The sequence below is a fragment of the Danio rerio genome, chromosome 6 (genome assembly GCF_049306965.1).
Source record: "Danio rerio strain Tuebingen ecotype United States chromosome 6, GRCz12tu, whole genome shotgun sequence".
NCBI classification, from domain to species: Eukaryota; Metazoa; Chordata; class Actinopteri; order Cypriniformes; family Danionidae; genus Danio; species Danio rerio.
This window is the reverse complement of record NC_133181.1, coordinates 35,479,229-35,497,047: the sequence shown is the minus strand read 5'-3', so window position 1 is coordinate 35,497,047 and position 17,819 is coordinate 35,479,229. Positions and strand designations below refer to the sequence as shown.

The 17,819-nt window shown below is 33.4% G+C and overlaps 3 protein-coding genes across 16 annotated transcripts in view; 1 reads left to right on the top strand and 2 right to left on the bottom strand.

Moving 5' to 3' along the window:
• The window catches only part of pomgnt1 (protein O-linked mannose N-acetylglucosaminyltransferase 1 (beta 1,2-)), a 125,358-nt gene extending 120,180 nt beyond the window's left edge, over nt 1-5,178 (bottom strand). For all 13 annotated transcript variants that reach the window (XM_073953313.1, XM_073953316.1, XM_073953318.1 and 10 more), the window contains exon 1: nt 5,094-5,178. The gene's annotated coding sequence lies outside the window, so the exon portion shown is untranslated. The remainder of the gene's footprint in view (nt 1-5,093) is intronic.
• Nucleotides 1-9,008, top strand: part of adcyap1r1b (adenylate cyclase activating polypeptide 1b (pituitary) receptor type I) — a 56,968-nt gene extending 47,960 nt beyond the window's left edge. Inside the window, exons 7-14 of the mRNA XM_021471794.3 lie at nt 2,897-3,029; nt 3,929-4,082; nt 5,406-5,466; nt 5,552-5,621; nt 5,711-5,802; nt 5,894-6,023; nt 6,271-6,312; nt 7,997-9,008. Coding sequence (XP_021327469.1) covers nt 2,897-3,029; nt 3,929-4,082; nt 5,406-5,466; nt 5,552-5,621; nt 5,711-5,802; nt 5,894-6,023; nt 6,271-6,312; nt 7,997-8,185 — 871 coding nt within the window. The 3' untranslated portion in view covers nt 8,186-9,008. The remainder of the gene's footprint in view (nt 1-2,896; nt 3,030-3,928; nt 4,083-5,405; nt 5,467-5,551; nt 5,622-5,710; nt 5,803-5,893; nt 6,024-6,270; nt 6,313-7,996) is intronic.
• Nucleotides 9,009-12,729: 3,721 nt separating this feature from the next.
• ghrhrb (growth hormone releasing hormone receptor b) overlaps nt 12,730-17,819 on the bottom strand; it is an 80,035-nt gene continuing 74,945 nt past the window's right edge. Inside the window, exons 12-13 of one of the 2 annotated variants that reach the window (XM_001331885.10) lie at nt 15,454-15,495; nt 12,730-15,369 (exon numbers count right to left, since the gene is read on the bottom strand). In XM_001331885.10, coding sequence (XP_001331921.5) covers nt 15,187-15,369; nt 15,454-15,495 — 225 coding nt within the window. In that variant the 3' untranslated portion in view covers nt 12,730-15,186. The remainder of the gene's footprint in view (nt 15,370-15,453; nt 15,496-17,819) is intronic. The other variant, XM_073954322.1, reaches the window with a different exon arrangement.

Genomic DNA, 17,819 nt, shown 5'->3' with positions numbered 1-17,819 from the left:
CTTAAGCTTGTTGCTCACAAAGAGGACATAACAGTTCACTGTATTCTATTTATATAAGCCCAAAGTATCATATCAATTTTTACAAGGGCACTTTAATGCAGAGTCGTTTAAAGTAAATTCCATCTAATAGCATGCACAAAAACTTGAGAGTCATCTTTGTCCACCATCTACGCTTTTTTCTGTAAAATTATAACCTGGTTGTAGACAAATAAAGTAGTTACATACACACAAATTAGTACAAAAGCTGTTTAAAGTTTATGTATGAGCTGGGCGTACATTTTAAGCCAGGGATCTCAAACTCAGTTTGGCGCAGGGCCATATCAGGGACTGACAATTCATAGGAGGGCTATTTTAACATACATTTCCAATGTTTAAATCGGGCCCAGAAATAATATGCTTATGCCTTACTCTTAAAATAGAAACCTAAAGTAACCCGTACATATAGTACAGTACTTAAATGTCCAGCAGGTGGGGGTTCAAAGCCACAAGTGGCTGCTATATGTTACTGCACAACAATGATAGTGATTCAAAAACATATTCATACATTTTGGTCAGGCTGAATCTCATTATATTTTGACGTCAGTTGTGTGTCAGAGGAAGGAAGGCAGCGGGCTGGCAGTTTGAGACCCCTGTTCTAAGCGTTTTTAGAAATATCGGACTGTGCGCATACAGTATGTATTCTTGTGATGAATTTTCCACCACCCTAGTGTACGAAACTACACTAAACCAATGACTGTAAAAAATATGGACGACGCGACAGCCCCTTTTCCCATTGAACGCCTTGAGGGCAAAACGCCTGCTTGACGGGCACAAACTGTCGCAAAAGACTGCTGAAATTGGAGCCTTGACATGCGCAGAAGGACTGTCTGATGGAGCCAGAGGAGGAGCCGCGAAAATGAGCGGAGTCGAGCTTCCAACCAAAAGCTTCATGTAAAATCAACCACGCCCCCCGAACTGCTCAGCATGCGTTTGCTGTCATATCAACACAAATGGATGTAATAACGTTAACAAATATGAGGGTTTTATATATCCAATCGCGCCAGCTCCGGGCCGCAGCGCAACTCGCGGCGTCGCGGGCTGATACCGGCTCGCATGCGGCAGCGCCGGCTCGCTCGGCCGCCGCATCTGGCTCGATTGACTCGGGCTGGAATCGTGCAGTGAGTCCAGGCATCCGGAGTAGGTCCAGCAGAGGTAGTCAGTCTGAGCTCTGAGGGGTAAGTCTCCAGCAGGCGAGAATCTAGCTGGAACTGGACCGAGTGTATTTTGCTATTTGGGTGGCTAGGCGTACGTGTATCAGCAAACTAATAAAGCCCGAAAAAAGCCCTGACCTTAGCGAATAAACAGTGTTCCACCAGGATCATGTATGTCAGAAACTGTAGTTTACTGCTGAACTCATTTTGTCATAGTAAAATATCACAGAAATCGAATAATAACACTTCTATAATTCGAATAATAACAGTCTTCTGCCGAAGCTCAGACGGTCTGCTTTGAGAAACTGTCAATCACAGCTGTCAATCACGATAACACGCCCAGCAGTAAATTACTGCTAAAAACAAACTGTTTACAAAAATGAAGATCTGCACCTATTTCAGCACAATAACCAGTGCCTTAATCGACCAGAACCATCTTTCGGGACATTTTATTGCAAGTGTAATAATTTTTTTTTATTTGGGCTCAAGTCTCCTTCATTAACACGGAGGAGGCGGGCTTTATGACTTGTACTGCAGCCAGCCCCCAGGGGGCGATCTAACGGCCGAGACCTTCACTCAAACGCAGGCTTGCGGCACACTTGCACTAAACCTACAAAATTAAGGGGTTAATCTTCAGATGATACTTGAGGTCCAAGGTCAACTTTTAGTAATATTATGACAACATGAAAGCAATTGGGAACAACAGCAACTCAGCCATGAAGTGGTTCAGCTCATGCTGAGATACACAGTGCACAGAAGTCAAGAAGAATCAATAGCTTCAGACTACCTGAAGAACAGTACACAGAGAGCTTTAAGGAATGAGTTTTCATGGCCGAGCAGCTGCATCCAAGCCTTACATCTCCATGTGCAAAACCACCACTGGACATTAGAGCAGTGGAGAGGTGCACTGTGGAGTGACAAATTACACTTTGAATGAGTCTGAGGTTGAGGAAAGTGAGTGGCCTGCACAGAGTCCTGACCTCAGCCCAAAAGAACACCTTTGGGATCAATTAGAGGAAAGCCTGCAAGACTGGACTGCTTTTTCAAAATTGTTGCCTGACCTCACAAATATGCTTCCAGAATTCCTATAAACACACTCCAAAACCTTGCAGAAAGGCTAGAAGAGTTGAAACCTTTATAGCAACAAAGTAACTCCTTATTAAAACCTGGATTAATATTAAGATGTCTTGTGCATGTAAAGACAGATGTCCCAAAACTATTAGCAATATAATGTGTTGCATAATAAACAAAGACCCTTTAACTAATCAGAATCTAATTAGTATTTTTTTTTAAATACCAAACTAATATACTATCATTTACAAACATGATGCATTTGGAGTTAGTGCATTTTTATCAATGAAAGCAATAATCTTTGGTTCAGCAATCTTTTGTTTGCCATTTATAATATTACAACTTCAGTTTCTGCTCATCCTATAAAAATGTATTACATTTTTCTTCTTCACATAAATATAAAGCAGCACTGTTTTTTAAGCAAAAACATCAATATTCCTGATGGCTGAAAAATACGGACACATTTAAAACTGTAATAAATTCATCAAATAAATGTGACCTCTGCGAACGTAAGACGTTTGTTTTAAAACAAAAAAACCTTTCCATCCTCAAACTTTCACATGACACGGTACACATATGATGTGTTTTGTTCTATTTCATCTAATATTTCTTTATTGCGATTGGCTTTCCCTCAGGAAGCTACACTGCACCCGGAATTTCATTCATATGAACCTGTTTGTGTCCTTCATCCTGAGGGCCATCTCGGTTTTCATTAAAGATGGCATTTTATATGCAGAGGAGGACAGCAACCATTGCTTTATACACACTGTGAGTCTCTCCGTCTCTTTTCCCTTCAAATAGCACACAAATAGCCGGGCAGTCATGGTGATGGGCCCATTAACATCCCGGGTTGCCCATGTCATTTCTTTGTGGAAGGAATTAGTCTCAGAATGACACGTTTGTGTTGCTGTTATGTGCTTTAATTTGCTTCGGATAATGAGGTCTCCGTAGTCACCTCACAGTCGCTTTTTGCTTGGCCAACTAGCTAAATGCGCTCTGAATGTTTCCCTGTGCAGCAAGTTGTTGGAAATAAGTTGATTTTAAAGGAATAGTTCAACTGAAAACTAAAATTGTAACATTTACTTTATGCTTGTGACATTCCAAATCTACCGTAGATGACATTGAGAGTTTATGCAGATCCCAGCAGGCACACAACATCATAAGACATTTTAATATTAGGTTAGGTTTAAGTTGTGACATCAGGTAACCAAAATTCACTGTCTAGTCAGCGTCTATAGACAATGTTATTTTGATGTCCAATAACGACGTTGTTTGAGTATTGGGTTGATTTTAGGTTGGAAAATGTTGTAAAGCCAACATCTTAAACCAATGTCATATTGATGTCAAATACTGACGTTTATTTGTCAGGAATGGCAACCAAAATCCAACTTCTGATAGACATCAAAGTGATAAAGTCTACACAATGTCAAACTGTAACATCATTATATGTTGATATTTGGTTGATTGTAAGTTGGGCATTGGACACATTGGGTTCTGACGTCAACCCGATTTTCATTTCCAAATAAAATGCAGTTCCATGACGTTGGGTTACAACATCAATCTGACCATGTTGACATCCTGTGCCTGCTGGGATTTAAATTATGATTAAATTCATCAGTATCAAACATGTAAAAATGCTATATTGATGCTGTGTTTTCTTTCTGCAGGTGGAGTGTAAAGCGGTGATGGTATTTTTTCACTATTGTGTTCTGTCAAATTACTTCTGGCTGTTCATCGAGGGCTTGTATCTCTTTACTTTGCTCGTTGAGACGTTCTTTCCAGAGAAAAGATACTTCTACTGGTATACCATTATTGGATGGGGTAAGACCTAAAATTACACCTGCACATCCTGGGCCTGCAATGAATACTTTTCAAGTTCCAAATTTTTGAATTTATGATTTTAGAAATGTCTGAGAATGCAACAGAGTTTTGTGTAAGGTGAACCCATTATTAGGAACTATTGCTTTCTGTGTACAGAACTGTAACATTATGCACTATATTTTGCACAACAATGTAGTCATTATTTAATACAAATATATCTGAATCTTTAAAATATGGCAACTTCACGCATGATGCCTGTACTTTGCAATTAAAAATTAACCATTATGTCAAGAGAGCAACAAAAAGGCAATCAGAAAACTTTTCTTTGAAGAAATATCAAAATTTGATTTTGGTAAATGTCCCAATTCTACCTGAAGTTCTGAAAGTCTCACAAATTTAACGTCTCTCTTAAGTCAAATAAATCCCTAGAATCGAGCAAGTACAGTAAGAGAGGAGTCTTTTCAGTGCAATTTGGTGTGCTAAAAGTGGCAATAGCTTGGAAACCAACCAGTTAATGCAACTTACATACAAACAAGCGATTGAAAATGGAATAGGAGTACAACTGCCAATTTTGGGGCTAATGTGATTTAAATTAACAACACTTTTTATGTAGATTACTTCACAGTCATCCAAAAAGTTTATTTTAAACGTTATATATTTTTAAACTCTAGCCTACGTTAAATGAACTGTGAGTATACAGTCATTTAAACCCCCTTTGTGTTTTTATAGGCTACTTCTGGAAATGGCTCTTTGCCACAATATCCCTTAACAAACTTATTATTAGTTTGAATTAGGTTAATTTTTAAACCTTTACTTTCTAAAAATATAATAGTGAAAGTGTAAAATAAAAATATCACCCACGTACACACAGTATACTGTTCAGATGTATGTGAAAAGCATGGCTGAAGCTTTGGGAAACAAAACAATACGTTGTTCAGGTCTGATTATAAAGTAGGTACAAGCAAACAGCCCTTCACTTCAATGAAATATGAATACTAAGTATGTTATTACCTTGAAGCCGATAACGACATTTCGTGATTAGTGAAGGCAACAGCGTTCATGCTTAAGTCCACATTCAGTTCTCCTTTAATCAATCAGTATTAATGGCGTTCGTGTAAGTAATAAGTAGATTGTTTGCGACCTCTGCTGGTCAAAACAATTACTACTACCTTGCAGGCTGCAGTAATTCTTGTTTCTGCAGGGAATTTCTGCGGGATGATTTGTATTTACTTACATTCCTGATCTAAAACGTCAGGTTCCAAAAATCATATTGAAATCTGCAGTATATTTTGAAATTGATGTTGTTTGACCCTATTTTTTCAGGTACTCCAACAATATGTGTGACTATCTGGGCTGTTTTAAGAGCTCATTTTGATAACATTGGGTAAGACCAAATATTAATGTAGACTATCTTTAATTATTGTTATTTTTAATTTAATAAAATGAATAAATGTGTGGATTTGCTGCAGTTGCTGGGATATTAATGACAATGCTACCATCTGGTGGGTGATAAAGGGCCCTGTTCTTGCCTCTATTATGGTAAATATGTCATCTCGAAAGAATTTATTTGTTGCATCGATTAATTCAGAAGCAAATATTGACAACATCTCTTGTCTTTTTCATCACAGATCAACTTTATACTGTTCATTGGCATCATTATAATCTTGGTGCAGAAGCTGCAGTCTCCAGACATCGGAGGGAACGAGTCCAGCATTTATCTGTCAGTCATATACATTTTCATTTGATATATGTAGGATTGACAGTATTATGTTGATGTGGGGAGTGTGATCGGTGTGTTGTTTGATTGACAGGCGTCTGGCTCGCTCCACTCTGCTCCTCATTCCCCTGTTTGGCATCCACTACACTGTCTTTGCTTTTACTCCAGAAGATGTTAGTAAGAGAGAAAGGCTGGTGTTTGAGCTCGGTCTTGGGTCTTTTCAGGTATAAGAACTCAGTTGTAGTACTATTTCGAGGCATTTTTAAAATTTCTTTTTTTATTACATGTAGGCTATATTCTGCATAACATGTTTATAGTGTTTTAGTAAATATGGAGCCTATGTGAGCTGAAAGCTTATATATTTTTTTGGCTTTTGTTTTTCTATGCAGATATTATTCAGCTATTAAACAATATTACAATAGATGCTGCTTTTTTTACCGTTTTGAAAACCATTTTCATTTATCTTTTCAGGGTTTTGTTGTAGCTGTCCTTTACTGCTTCCTTAATGGAGAGGTAAGTCATTTACAGGTGATTTAAAAAATAAATAAATAAATAAATAAATAATAAAAAAGGTTTAGGTTAAAGTGTTGTAATGTGACAAAAAAGTGAGACAGAAATGTTAATAATTTTAACAACTAACAGAAATACTTTTGAATAATTCAGTTAAATAAAATCATCAAGGAAATGTCTACATTTGTTATTATTATTTTTAAATTACATGATATTTTATCTTTTTAAAATTACCTTGTAATTTTTTTTACTTTATTATTAAGACTTTCTGTGAGCCTCTAAATACTTTCTTCTTTTAATAAAAATAAATATTAGTTTATTATAATTTCATCAATTTATCGATGATCAATTTTATAATAATTCCTCCAATAAAGTGGATTTAAAAGAAAAAAAATAAGATGAAATGAAGAGTTCATCTTGTGTTCTATTTCTGTCAGGAGGCATTTAAAATAAGATATTTAAAATTACATTTATTTGATTCTAAAATTACTATTTTGTTATTGTTGTTTTAATTATGTTAAAATTATTATTTTTATAAATTCTAATAAGAAAAAAGTTTGTGGACCGTTTGTGTAAGGAAATTAATAAATGAAAGAAAGAATTTTATTTGATTTTTTTTATATTCACAACATTTTAAATCAAATTTTTTAAATAAAATCTAATATGAAAATTTTAACCTGCATTCTTTTTAAAGAATGAATTCCTCAATTAATTTTTTTCCTACTAAATGAAATACATTTTTAATGAGATTTAATTTGTCAACATTTCTATAAAAAATCATTTTAACTTGGATTTTGTTTACAGATGTGTCTATATGCCATTTTATTATAAATTCTTTAAAAAGTTAATAAAAAAACTCCAACTTGCATTCTATTTTATGAAGAGAAAAAGGTCTCTGGAGGCTATTTCTCCTTTCATTAAAAGAATATTAGTATAATATAATTTAATCGACTAATTGATCGATCAATTTTATAATAATTCCTCAAATTAAGTGGAATTAAAAGATGAAATAAGATGAGATGAAGAGTTTGTCTTGTGTTCTTTTTGGAGGTATTTAAAATTAAATATTTAAAATAACATTCATTTTATTCTAAAATTACTATTTTGTTATTGTTGTTTAAATTATGTTTCAAACAAATTATTATTTTTATAAAGTATAATAAAGAAAAAAAGTTAAATTGTGTACCTTATGCTTAAGGAAATGAATAAATTAAAGAATGTTTTTATATGAATTATGTCCATTTTTATATTTTTACTCGTATTTAAATAATATTTTATTAGATAAAACCTAATAAGAAAAATCTAACATGCATTCTTTTAAAAGAATGAATTCCCCTAATTTAAATTTCTTCTTATAAATTAATACATTTTAATGATAGTATTTGTCCATCAAGAAATCATTTTAACTTGCATTTTGTTTACAGATGTCTCTAGATGTCATTTTATTATAAATTATTTAAAAGAACCAAAATAAATAAATGAACCTCCAACTTGCATTCTATTTTATGAAAAGAAAAATGTCTCTGGAGGCTCATTCTCACACAGCTCATTAAACCAGCCTTCCATATAAATTATTAACCAAACCTATTTAAAATTCAGGCCTCTCCATAACCAGCATGTAAAAACATCTGCAGCTCGCCTGTAAGATCCAAGAACAGCTTAACAACCCTGTGAATTTCCCCCAAAGGTGCAGTCCGAAATCAAGCGAAAGTGGCGCAGCTGGACGGTGAACCGCTACTTTGCGGTGGACATGAAGCACAGACACCCTTCTCTGGCCAGCAGTGGAGTCAACGGGGGAACACAGCTCTCCATCCTCAGCAAAAGCAGCTCGCAAATCCGCATGTCCAGCCTTCAAGCCGAAACACCGGCTACGTGAGCGCTCAGACCCACAAACTGAAGGCCAAACACCTCAGAGCGACATCCCATAATCTACAGTGCGTCAACAACATACAAATCCTGTTTCATCTTCGTTTGAGGTCCGTATCGTGTCGGTTAAAGTTGTAATATCTGGCAACCGTCAGCTGTATTATCTGGCAATCGCCAATAGATGGCAGGATTTCGCTGTGAGAAATCAGAGGAGGTCGCAAACGGTGTTGTATTTTGATATGAACCGAAAGGAATTACTTACGAAGGAAACAAAAATTCCGAATCTGTAACTGTGAGGTGTTTAGGATGCAGTTTTTGTACATATAAAAAAGTCTGTCACGTTTTCTTTTTTTCTGTATGTGAAGAATTGTGAAGATTTCGCATTAGTTCGTTGTCATACAGAAGCGGTTGGTCTGAATGAAGACAGCATCAAGTGGAAAGAGTCATTTTTGAAAGGAGAAGAAATAACATTTTTGGCCCACAGGAGCTTAATGAACTGATTTCCTGTTCCTAAGATGAATTTAATATTGAATGAATGTTAATGTTAATGTTAAATGTTATGAATGTAAATAGTTTATTATGTTGTAAATGTATATTGAAGAGAATGCAGAGAAAGGACAATGAAGATGTTTAGTAAATGTTGAAGTCCTGGGACTTAGGCCTACAGTATTTCCCGAACTGGCATTTGAAACCTCTTTAAAAGAATAACTTTTTTTTACTGAGTGAATTCCTCTTCTATTTCTTTTGGTTACATATTATATTTTTAAATAGCCGTTGGTACAGAAAATGTCAATTAGAATATAACAAAGCAGTAAACACGTGCCACATACCACAATGTTTGGCATATTTACTATATATATATATATATATATATATATATATATATATATATATATATATATATATATATATATATATATATATAAATCTCAATGTCGTATCAGTGAATTTATAGCAGTGAATTATTTATTTACCTTTCTTTACACCACTTTTTGAAAGCTCATAATTATTCATGATGTTTGACATCTTGCCCATTTTGTAACTTAATGTCGTAAAACCGTACAAATAGAGCACTTTTAAAATTCCAAAGATACATTTTTTGGATATTTGACCCCGAGACGTCATCTGCCGTACTAGTTTGCAATTTTTGCAACTGATGTCATTCCATAGCTATATGAAGATCTTTTTTTAAGTGCCTTTTTTGCACAACAGAGACAATTATTTGGGTTTTCAAAGATGAACTGCGATGCCTAACACATTACTGCATTTGTCTGTGAAAGTGCTTTTTTAACAATTGAAGTGAACCAAGAAGCCTTCAGAGAAATCAAAATAGTTTTGTTCTGTCAACAGGCCTTCAGTTTTCTGTTAGTAAAGCTAAAGTTCAAAACATGTCATGCATAATTTGGTATGAAAAAATATATGGGGAAAAATGGAAAATTTGAGAAAAAAAAAACAACAACACATTTTTTCATGATTCGTTAACATTTTTCTCCCCAGTTTAATATTGTTTACATACTGCATTCTCCCTTTGTTAAGCATAGCTATTTGTATTAAACAAATGCCTTGGTTTTCAAACGATAACTGCAAAAAGAAAATGCACACAAGGTCAGAGCTAATGTTTTATATGATTGTTATTTATTTATATGTAAAATGATGCTGTATATAGATTCTTGAACATTTGAAGTGGGAAGTTTAGTGTTCATTTACTTTCAACAAGCAAGAAGGTAAATCCTGTAATTATGATTATTTATTGTAATTGATGTATTATATATTTTCCAAGAAAACACGCTTTTAAAAAAAATTAAAATTAAAATTAAACATAATTTTAATGGCGAAAATTTTTGCAGCAACATACTAAATAATACACACAGTATAAGGACTAGGTGATATTTTATTATTTAAAAAAAACTACAAAAGTATTTTAACTTTTACCACAGGACAAAATAAACAATTTTGAATATTCTTAATAAACTCTCAAAAAGGTAAGTTAGATTTTTTCCATTTATTAAAAGGACCAATTTGGGTCCCCTTCAGTTGTCAATTCCCTTTTTTTTTTTTTTTTACAGAATAATTCAATAATACATTTTTTTTTCTAGCTATAAATGATGTTTCTTGCAAACAAAAGGTTATTTACATAGGTTCTTCATGAAAAAGTCAATGTCAATAATTAAAAAACAAGTGTATTTAGTAAAGTCTCTCATTAAATGACATAATCAGTGTGATTTATCATTACATTAAATAAGCAATCTGTAGCAATACATTGTAGACACTTTAGAGCTAAATAAATAACAATAAATTATCTATGTTTATGTGTATAAATGTTAAAGTAACACAAACACTTGTGGCCATTTAACAGATTTTACACTGGGCTTTATTTAAAATACAAATTTCTATCATAATTGTTAACTAAAGAGCTAATGTTTAAACATAGTTTTTCCAACATCATTGTCTATTCATCTTAAACAATGCATGTTTTCCTGTGATTTAGTGGATGCTAAAACATACAAAGAAAGTGAGTGACTTCTTATTAATGTGCAGCAATATTGTTGTTCAAGAGAAAAGGGAAAAAAATAGGGCCAACAAGCATGTGCACTTTCTCGAAAACACATCACAACTATTTTTAATATATTCTGTTAATTATTACAGTACTTTTTGTATAGATTTAGTACATTTGAAACACCTCTCTGATACCTCTCATTGAAAGGAGTTGGATGGCAGCACATATTTGTACATACAACCACTCAAAACTAGAAAACCTGCACCTTTTATACCTCTTACAACATTCGACAGACACTATAGTGATGCTTTAGCACTTGTGCCTGCAATTTCCATTCCAATTTCCCAGTTATGATTACATATATGGCTTAGAATATACATAAAAAATGGGCTGATGATGAAATGAAGTGAGCTGTCAACGTGACACGGGTATGGAGATGACAATATGTGTTCTTTTTATATTTGATTACAGAGCAGACATGACATTTGTTTAGTTTTTTTTTTTTTTTTGTAAATTGAATTGTTTGAAAATGTATAACTAGTATTGTAGAACAAGATAGGGATTTTGATGTGTATATATAGCTAAATATAGAGCTAACATTGTGATGTGGATGGAGATGCAAAACACTTAATGTCACTTCATGCACACTACATGTCTTATTTTAAGCTCCAGTATACAGTATCAGAGAATACGTCTAGTATTTAGAATGTTAATATTACCGTGATTTGGGAGACTTGTAAATGACAGTAGATTTCTTTGAATGTTCTAGATGATGTTTACTACAGCTGAACTTGCTTTAGTGGAAAGTTGCTAGCTTTTTGTGTATTTTTTTTTCTTTGGTATATTTTATGTCACTGATTGTAATGTACTGTACAAACTGTCCTTTTTTCTGTTTTGATGTGTGTGTATGCTATATGACAGACTTCTGATTTGAAAACATCATTAAATTTTGGGGCTTTTTTTTTTTGGAAAAAGAATTTGTACTTGCAATTTTCTATTTAGCAATCTTGCTCGAAAGATACCAAAAATATATAATTTACACCTGCAAAAAAAGTCTTGTTGTCGATCCCAGTTGTAAGAGCAAAAAATAATAACTTCTAGTTGATTATTTGGAAAAGTGGCAGAAGGCAGATTTTTCCTAATGATCTGTTGAATTGCATACCAATCATCACAAATACGGCAGAAGACCTACTGGAACCCACATGAACCCAAGATTCTCATAGAAATCAGTCAAGTTTGGTGAGGGGAAAATCATGGTTTGGGGTTACATTCGGTATGGGGGCCTGCAAGAGATCTGTAGAGTGGACGGCAACATCAACAGCCTGAGGTATCAAGACATTTGTGCTGCCCATTACATTACAAACCACAGGAGAGGGCAAATTCTTCAGCAGAATTTGGATAGACGACAAGACTTTGTCAGGTAGTAAAAGGGGTAGATAAAATTGTAGGGAAAAAAAGCATTATTAATATGATATATATAATCTGAATAAAAATTTCTAAAATTATCGGAGAAATAATATTCTTTCGTCATTTAGAGTAATAGATTTTTTTATGTAAAAATAAAATGACAAACTTACTCTAACAAAACAAAAACAAATAAATCCTCATGTTAATTTTCATTGTATTTAATTGATAAAAAATTAAATCTTGCTGACAAACTGGTAAAACCTAATAGTTTCAGTGGCAAAATATAAAGTTTTAAAATGACAACTTAATTAAATAGTATTCATGGGCTGCACCATGATTCTGTAAATCAGTGTTTCTCAACCACATTCCTGGAGGAGCACCAACACTGCATGTTTTAGATATCTGTCAAACCCATTACAGGTCTTTCAGTTTCTGCTAATGAGTTGTTGATCAGAATCAGGTGTGTTTGGTTACAAGTAAGACAAGTAAAATGTGGAGACAAGTAAAATGTGCAAAGCTGGTGGTCCTACAGGAACATGGTTGAGAAATACTGCTATAAATAACGTGGTCTTTCAATAAGCAATCAAATTAGTTTTGTCTTCATCCAAAACTACATTCATATATACAATATTAATACAATAATAATGTCATAAAGCACAAAATAAAGGTTTTTACTCCACACGTTTAACAAAACCACACATCTGATAACTCAATACGTTAAGGCAGGTTGGTGAATGTAACAACAACGCACACAGTTAGGACAATGAGAATCTAGAATCTAGCACAAGCAGATAAGACAATACACAACACAATATTGAAAACAATCAGGGAATAAATAAATCATATACCATAACCAGATTGTCAGAAAGTTACAGATGTTCCTTTGACAGTGGAAACTGACATAAAAGCATACCGAACTGTAGCGTACCGTACCAAAACGGGCCCTAATTCCGTTTTCACATCATGTTTGGATGATTTGAATTCTTAGTCCCACATAGTCTAGACAGCATATAGTATAATAATAATAATAATAATAATAATAATAATAATAATAATAATAATAATATAGTGAAATAATAATAGCTTAGGTACAAATACATTTGTTTAAAAATTATTATTAATTAAAATAAATATTCATATTAATTAAACTCTATATACATTATCAAAACACCAAATAACAGAGCGGAAAACATTAGACATCAGGTCAAATCTACCACAAGCAGCAAGTATATTTACAAATACAATTAGCAACAATAAAACATGTTGAAAGCAGAAAACATTTCTACCAACAAGGAACTTTACAGTGTAGTGCTCCAGATGTGTGCACTGCAAAGCATTCCTAAATAGGGAATTTTCAAAACACTATTATTCATTATTATTATACCACCCAATTGTGTCAATAACTGTCACATATTACAGTATGTCAAATATTCGATGAGTTCTGCAAATTCATGTGTCTCAAAACATTTTCCTTTGCAATAAATATAATAAAATTTCATTTAATTATGATGAATAAAATATCTTGAAAATAACCGCTTTTTAAGAAACAAATGAATGCTTTGTGTGTCCTGTAGAAATGTAATATTTCTTTGTACATACAGGGCTAGTGCACTGTGCAATATGGTGCCTTGAAACACATTTATAAATATATGAAGATGCTTTAATGAATAGGAAAATACCTTTAATTGTTAGCTATTATTTGTGGAAATCCAAAAATGAGGTCTCAGTTTACTGTAAGGCAGTTTGTTGTTTATCATCAAGGCAATTTCAACTAAAAGTCAAATGACAAATGAAGGAGTGATGAATATGACTTACCGAGCAACACGTCTTATAAAGTTCAGTTGTGATCATCATTTTCTACACTAAGCAATTAAGCTGCATATAATGCAAGTAGATCACAAGAATCACAAAACTGCATAATAAAAAAAGTTCTGTAAATAGCGTCAATAATCTTTAATAAATAATATGATTTGTGCTTTTGCATTGTGAATAAGTTACAGTGCTCATATTTCAGTGATGCGTAGAAAAGAAAAAAAATGTCTTTGGATGTTTCAGTCTATTTATAAGATCTTCAATGCATGACATTTGCATAAATAATAATATATTTTTTTCTGTATTTTCTTGCTTACAGAAGAGTTCTTTAAATTTGGTCCATGTGATTTTAAGCTTCATCTACACCAGAGGTGTCCAAAGTCGGTCCTGGAGGGCCGGTGTCCTGCTGACTTTAGCTCCAACTTGCTTCAACACCTGCCTGAAAGTTTCTAGTATACCTAGTAAGAGCTTGATTAGCTGGTTCAGGTGTGTTTGATTAGGGTTGGAGTAAAATTCCCTAGAACACTGGCCCTACAGGACAGAGTGTGGAAACCTCTGATCTACACCAATCCAGATACATCTGAAAAAAAAAAAAAAAAAAAACTACGTTTTAAGATGCTCTCTGTAAAGTTACAAACACAAAGTGAAAAGTCCTACATGATGGTAATGGTTCGATTAAGGTGTTTACAAGTCTGTTCTGCACTTTAGTAATGCGATTAAAATCGACATACTCCACATGTCCTAATTCCATTTCTGTTTAGTTCGATTAGGTGTCGTATTTCATACAAATGTAAAACATAAATTGTGTCAAATATTTAGTCTAATATTTAAATGTGCTTGTCACTCCTGAAAATGTATTAATAGAGTGTACAAGGCCTATATTTTGTTAAGTAAATTCCCACTATGTCCTATTCACTTCGACTTTGTGTTGCTATAGATTAATGTTGCTTTGTACAATGATCAGATTACAAGCATTCAATAGTGATAGAACATTTTAAAATTAGGATTAAGTTCGACCTGAATGAAGGTGCCATAAGATAGCACAAGAACTTTTATGTCTGCTTTCACTAAGATTTTTTAACATATCATTTATAGTAATTTCTGTGATTTCTGATGTTTTAATGTGGATGAGAAATATTTGGAAAGCAATCGAAAACACTTGCAGACGGAGAGCATTTTAAAACAAAAACAAGTCTGTTTTCAGATGTAGTCTGAAAGTCTCTTAGTCTACTATGTTTCAGAAAGAAGAAATATCAAAAAGTAAACAAGACATGAGATGAATGTAAAGCCTGGTTTCAGACGGTGGACACACTGTTGTTGGACTCGGTTAAGGGCAGCTCCTTAGGGCTGGATTTCTCTAAAACGGAGATTTGTGTGACTGTGCTGCTCTCTGTAAAGAGGGTTCGTCTTCTCTTACTGTATCTCAAATAACTTTGTGTTTGCCACTTCCACAGTCTCTTCTTCAGCTCTGCTTGTACCTGAAACAAACAAATTCATATGCATTTGGGAAACAGGATGGGAAACAGGATAGATTTTCACACAGAAAAAAATGTGTGACTTACTTCGCCATTAAGAAAACAGTATAACAGAGCCACAACAAAACCCTAAAACACAAAGAAGTATAATACAAAGTCAGTGAAGCTGCATTAACAATCACAGTACAGGAAAAGCTTAATTAATTTAACAACTGCAGTAACTAGCCAATATTTTTCATGTTATTTGATACTTTATTATATTATATTATATTATATTATATTATATTATATTATATTATATTATATTATATTATATTATATTATATTATATTATATTATATTATATTATATTATATTATATTATATTATAAAAATGTAAAAGACAAATGGTTCTAAATGTGGCTATGAACCACAAAATCAGTGCTATGTTGAACAGGTTAAGAAAAATTGGGACTTGTGGAGTTGCACATCGATGGATTTACTCCTCAGTGTTTAGACTTTCAGCAGTGAAATTTAAACCACACTGAACTAAACTAAACTGAACTTCAACTCTAAAAACTGAACAGACACAGGTTCAATTTACTAGAACTTCTATGTTAAGCTGCTTTGACACAATCTACATTGTAAAAGCACTATAGAAACAAACATAAATTAATTAGAATTATTGGCAATAGCCAAAAAAAACTTTTTATGGGTCAAAATGATCTATTTAATGCCAAATGCCAAACATCCTGACACTATTTAATAAAGATCATGTTACATGAAGGTATTTTGTAACATTCCTACAACAAATATGTCAAAACTAGTTTTAGATTAGTAATATGCATATGACATTCATTGTACTTTAAAGACAATTTTATCAATATACTAATACTCAACTAGTTGTATCTTGACCAAATATTGTTCTATCTAACAAAGTATACATCAATCTAAAAAAAAAAGAAAAAAAAAAAAAGATTCTACTCTCAGGTGATGTAAAAATCTCAATTGGTTTTGTGGTCTATGGTCACAAAACATTTTTTTTTTTTTACAAATGAGTAAACGTAAGGCATATGATAAGTTAAGAGTGTGCACAGGATTTCTTATAGAAGCTGTTAACATATTTTAGGTTAATTAATAGTTTTTTTGTGAATAAAGATCTGGAGCAAGTGAAATAATATGTCAAAATTGAAATAATGGCTGTTACATGTTTTAAAGGTTCAAGAAACCCTCAAGTACATTTTTTGAGATTTTAACAGATTTGTGTGTGTTGAGCATCAGTTAAGACAATTTTAATACCTGTCAGCTTTAATTGAAAACGGGATAATTTTGAGCTTTTGTCAGCTAATTTTGGACCGAATGGGAGCGAAATTGGTGACGTAGTTTGAATGTGCTAGTGGAGTGATGATTTGTCAGTTTCTCATTATTATTCATAGCAAAGTTTTCTTATCCTATGAGAGGACCCTGCTTATTAATTATTCATGAGAGCACATGCTTTCTGAAGGCAAGGCAGACCTGCCAAGCTGTAAGACCTAATGACTGAATGAGACCACGTCCGTGCATAGCAAGCAGAATTTAGCCGTTCATGAAGGGGTGTATGTGTTGGTTTCCATGATCCACAGGGTTTGTCGCATGTTTTTTCGCGCAATGCTGTCAGGGCTGATACAGCAAAGTTGTTGGTTTGCAGCAAGCATTTTTGTCAAGAGATTTGTACGAGAATTGGGGAACGATGGACTTTGTCTTTATCAGTTGAGTTTGTTACAAATCAGACACATTGCCTATCCATGCTGCTCTGTTCACCATATGTTTAAAATCCTCCAGATTACTGACAGGGCTAATGGTTGGAATAGACAGGAAAAGAGAGCAATACCTGCTGCACTGCTATCCACTGTGTCTGCATTCAAACGCAGGGATTCAGGAGGAGAGAAGTCCTCCTCATTTATAGTGTTAACACGATTATCTTTATAATGATATAACAAATTTTGGTTATGTGTATATGAAGTTATGAATAACATATGTAGCAGGCCATTAAATTACTGCTTATTTCTTTGCATTTTAACTTTGTGAACTATAAAATCATAGGTCTCACAGTTTGTGTCTCATTTTGTGAGCCTACTGACAACAACTGTTCACTCTCCTTTTTTCTTCCCTGCTCTGCCGGCCACGCCCACTCCCCCCTCTGCTTGCAGTGCTCCATGCCCATTATGAAGCATTTTTTGAAAAATTTTGAGGTAGACTTGAGTCGAAAGATGGGGGTTTCATGGCCCTTTAAGTTATGATTTGATTATGGTAAGCAAAGTGTAATAAGTATGTAGTCAATTATAGAAATGTGTTATGACAATACTAAGTGAACATGTGCTAAGCAATTCAGCCTTTAAGTTATATTATATTACAGTATAATTCAACATTTGCTTGTCCAATAATACATAAATATAATATAACCGCAAAATGAAGAATAAAAAAATGTCCTGCTC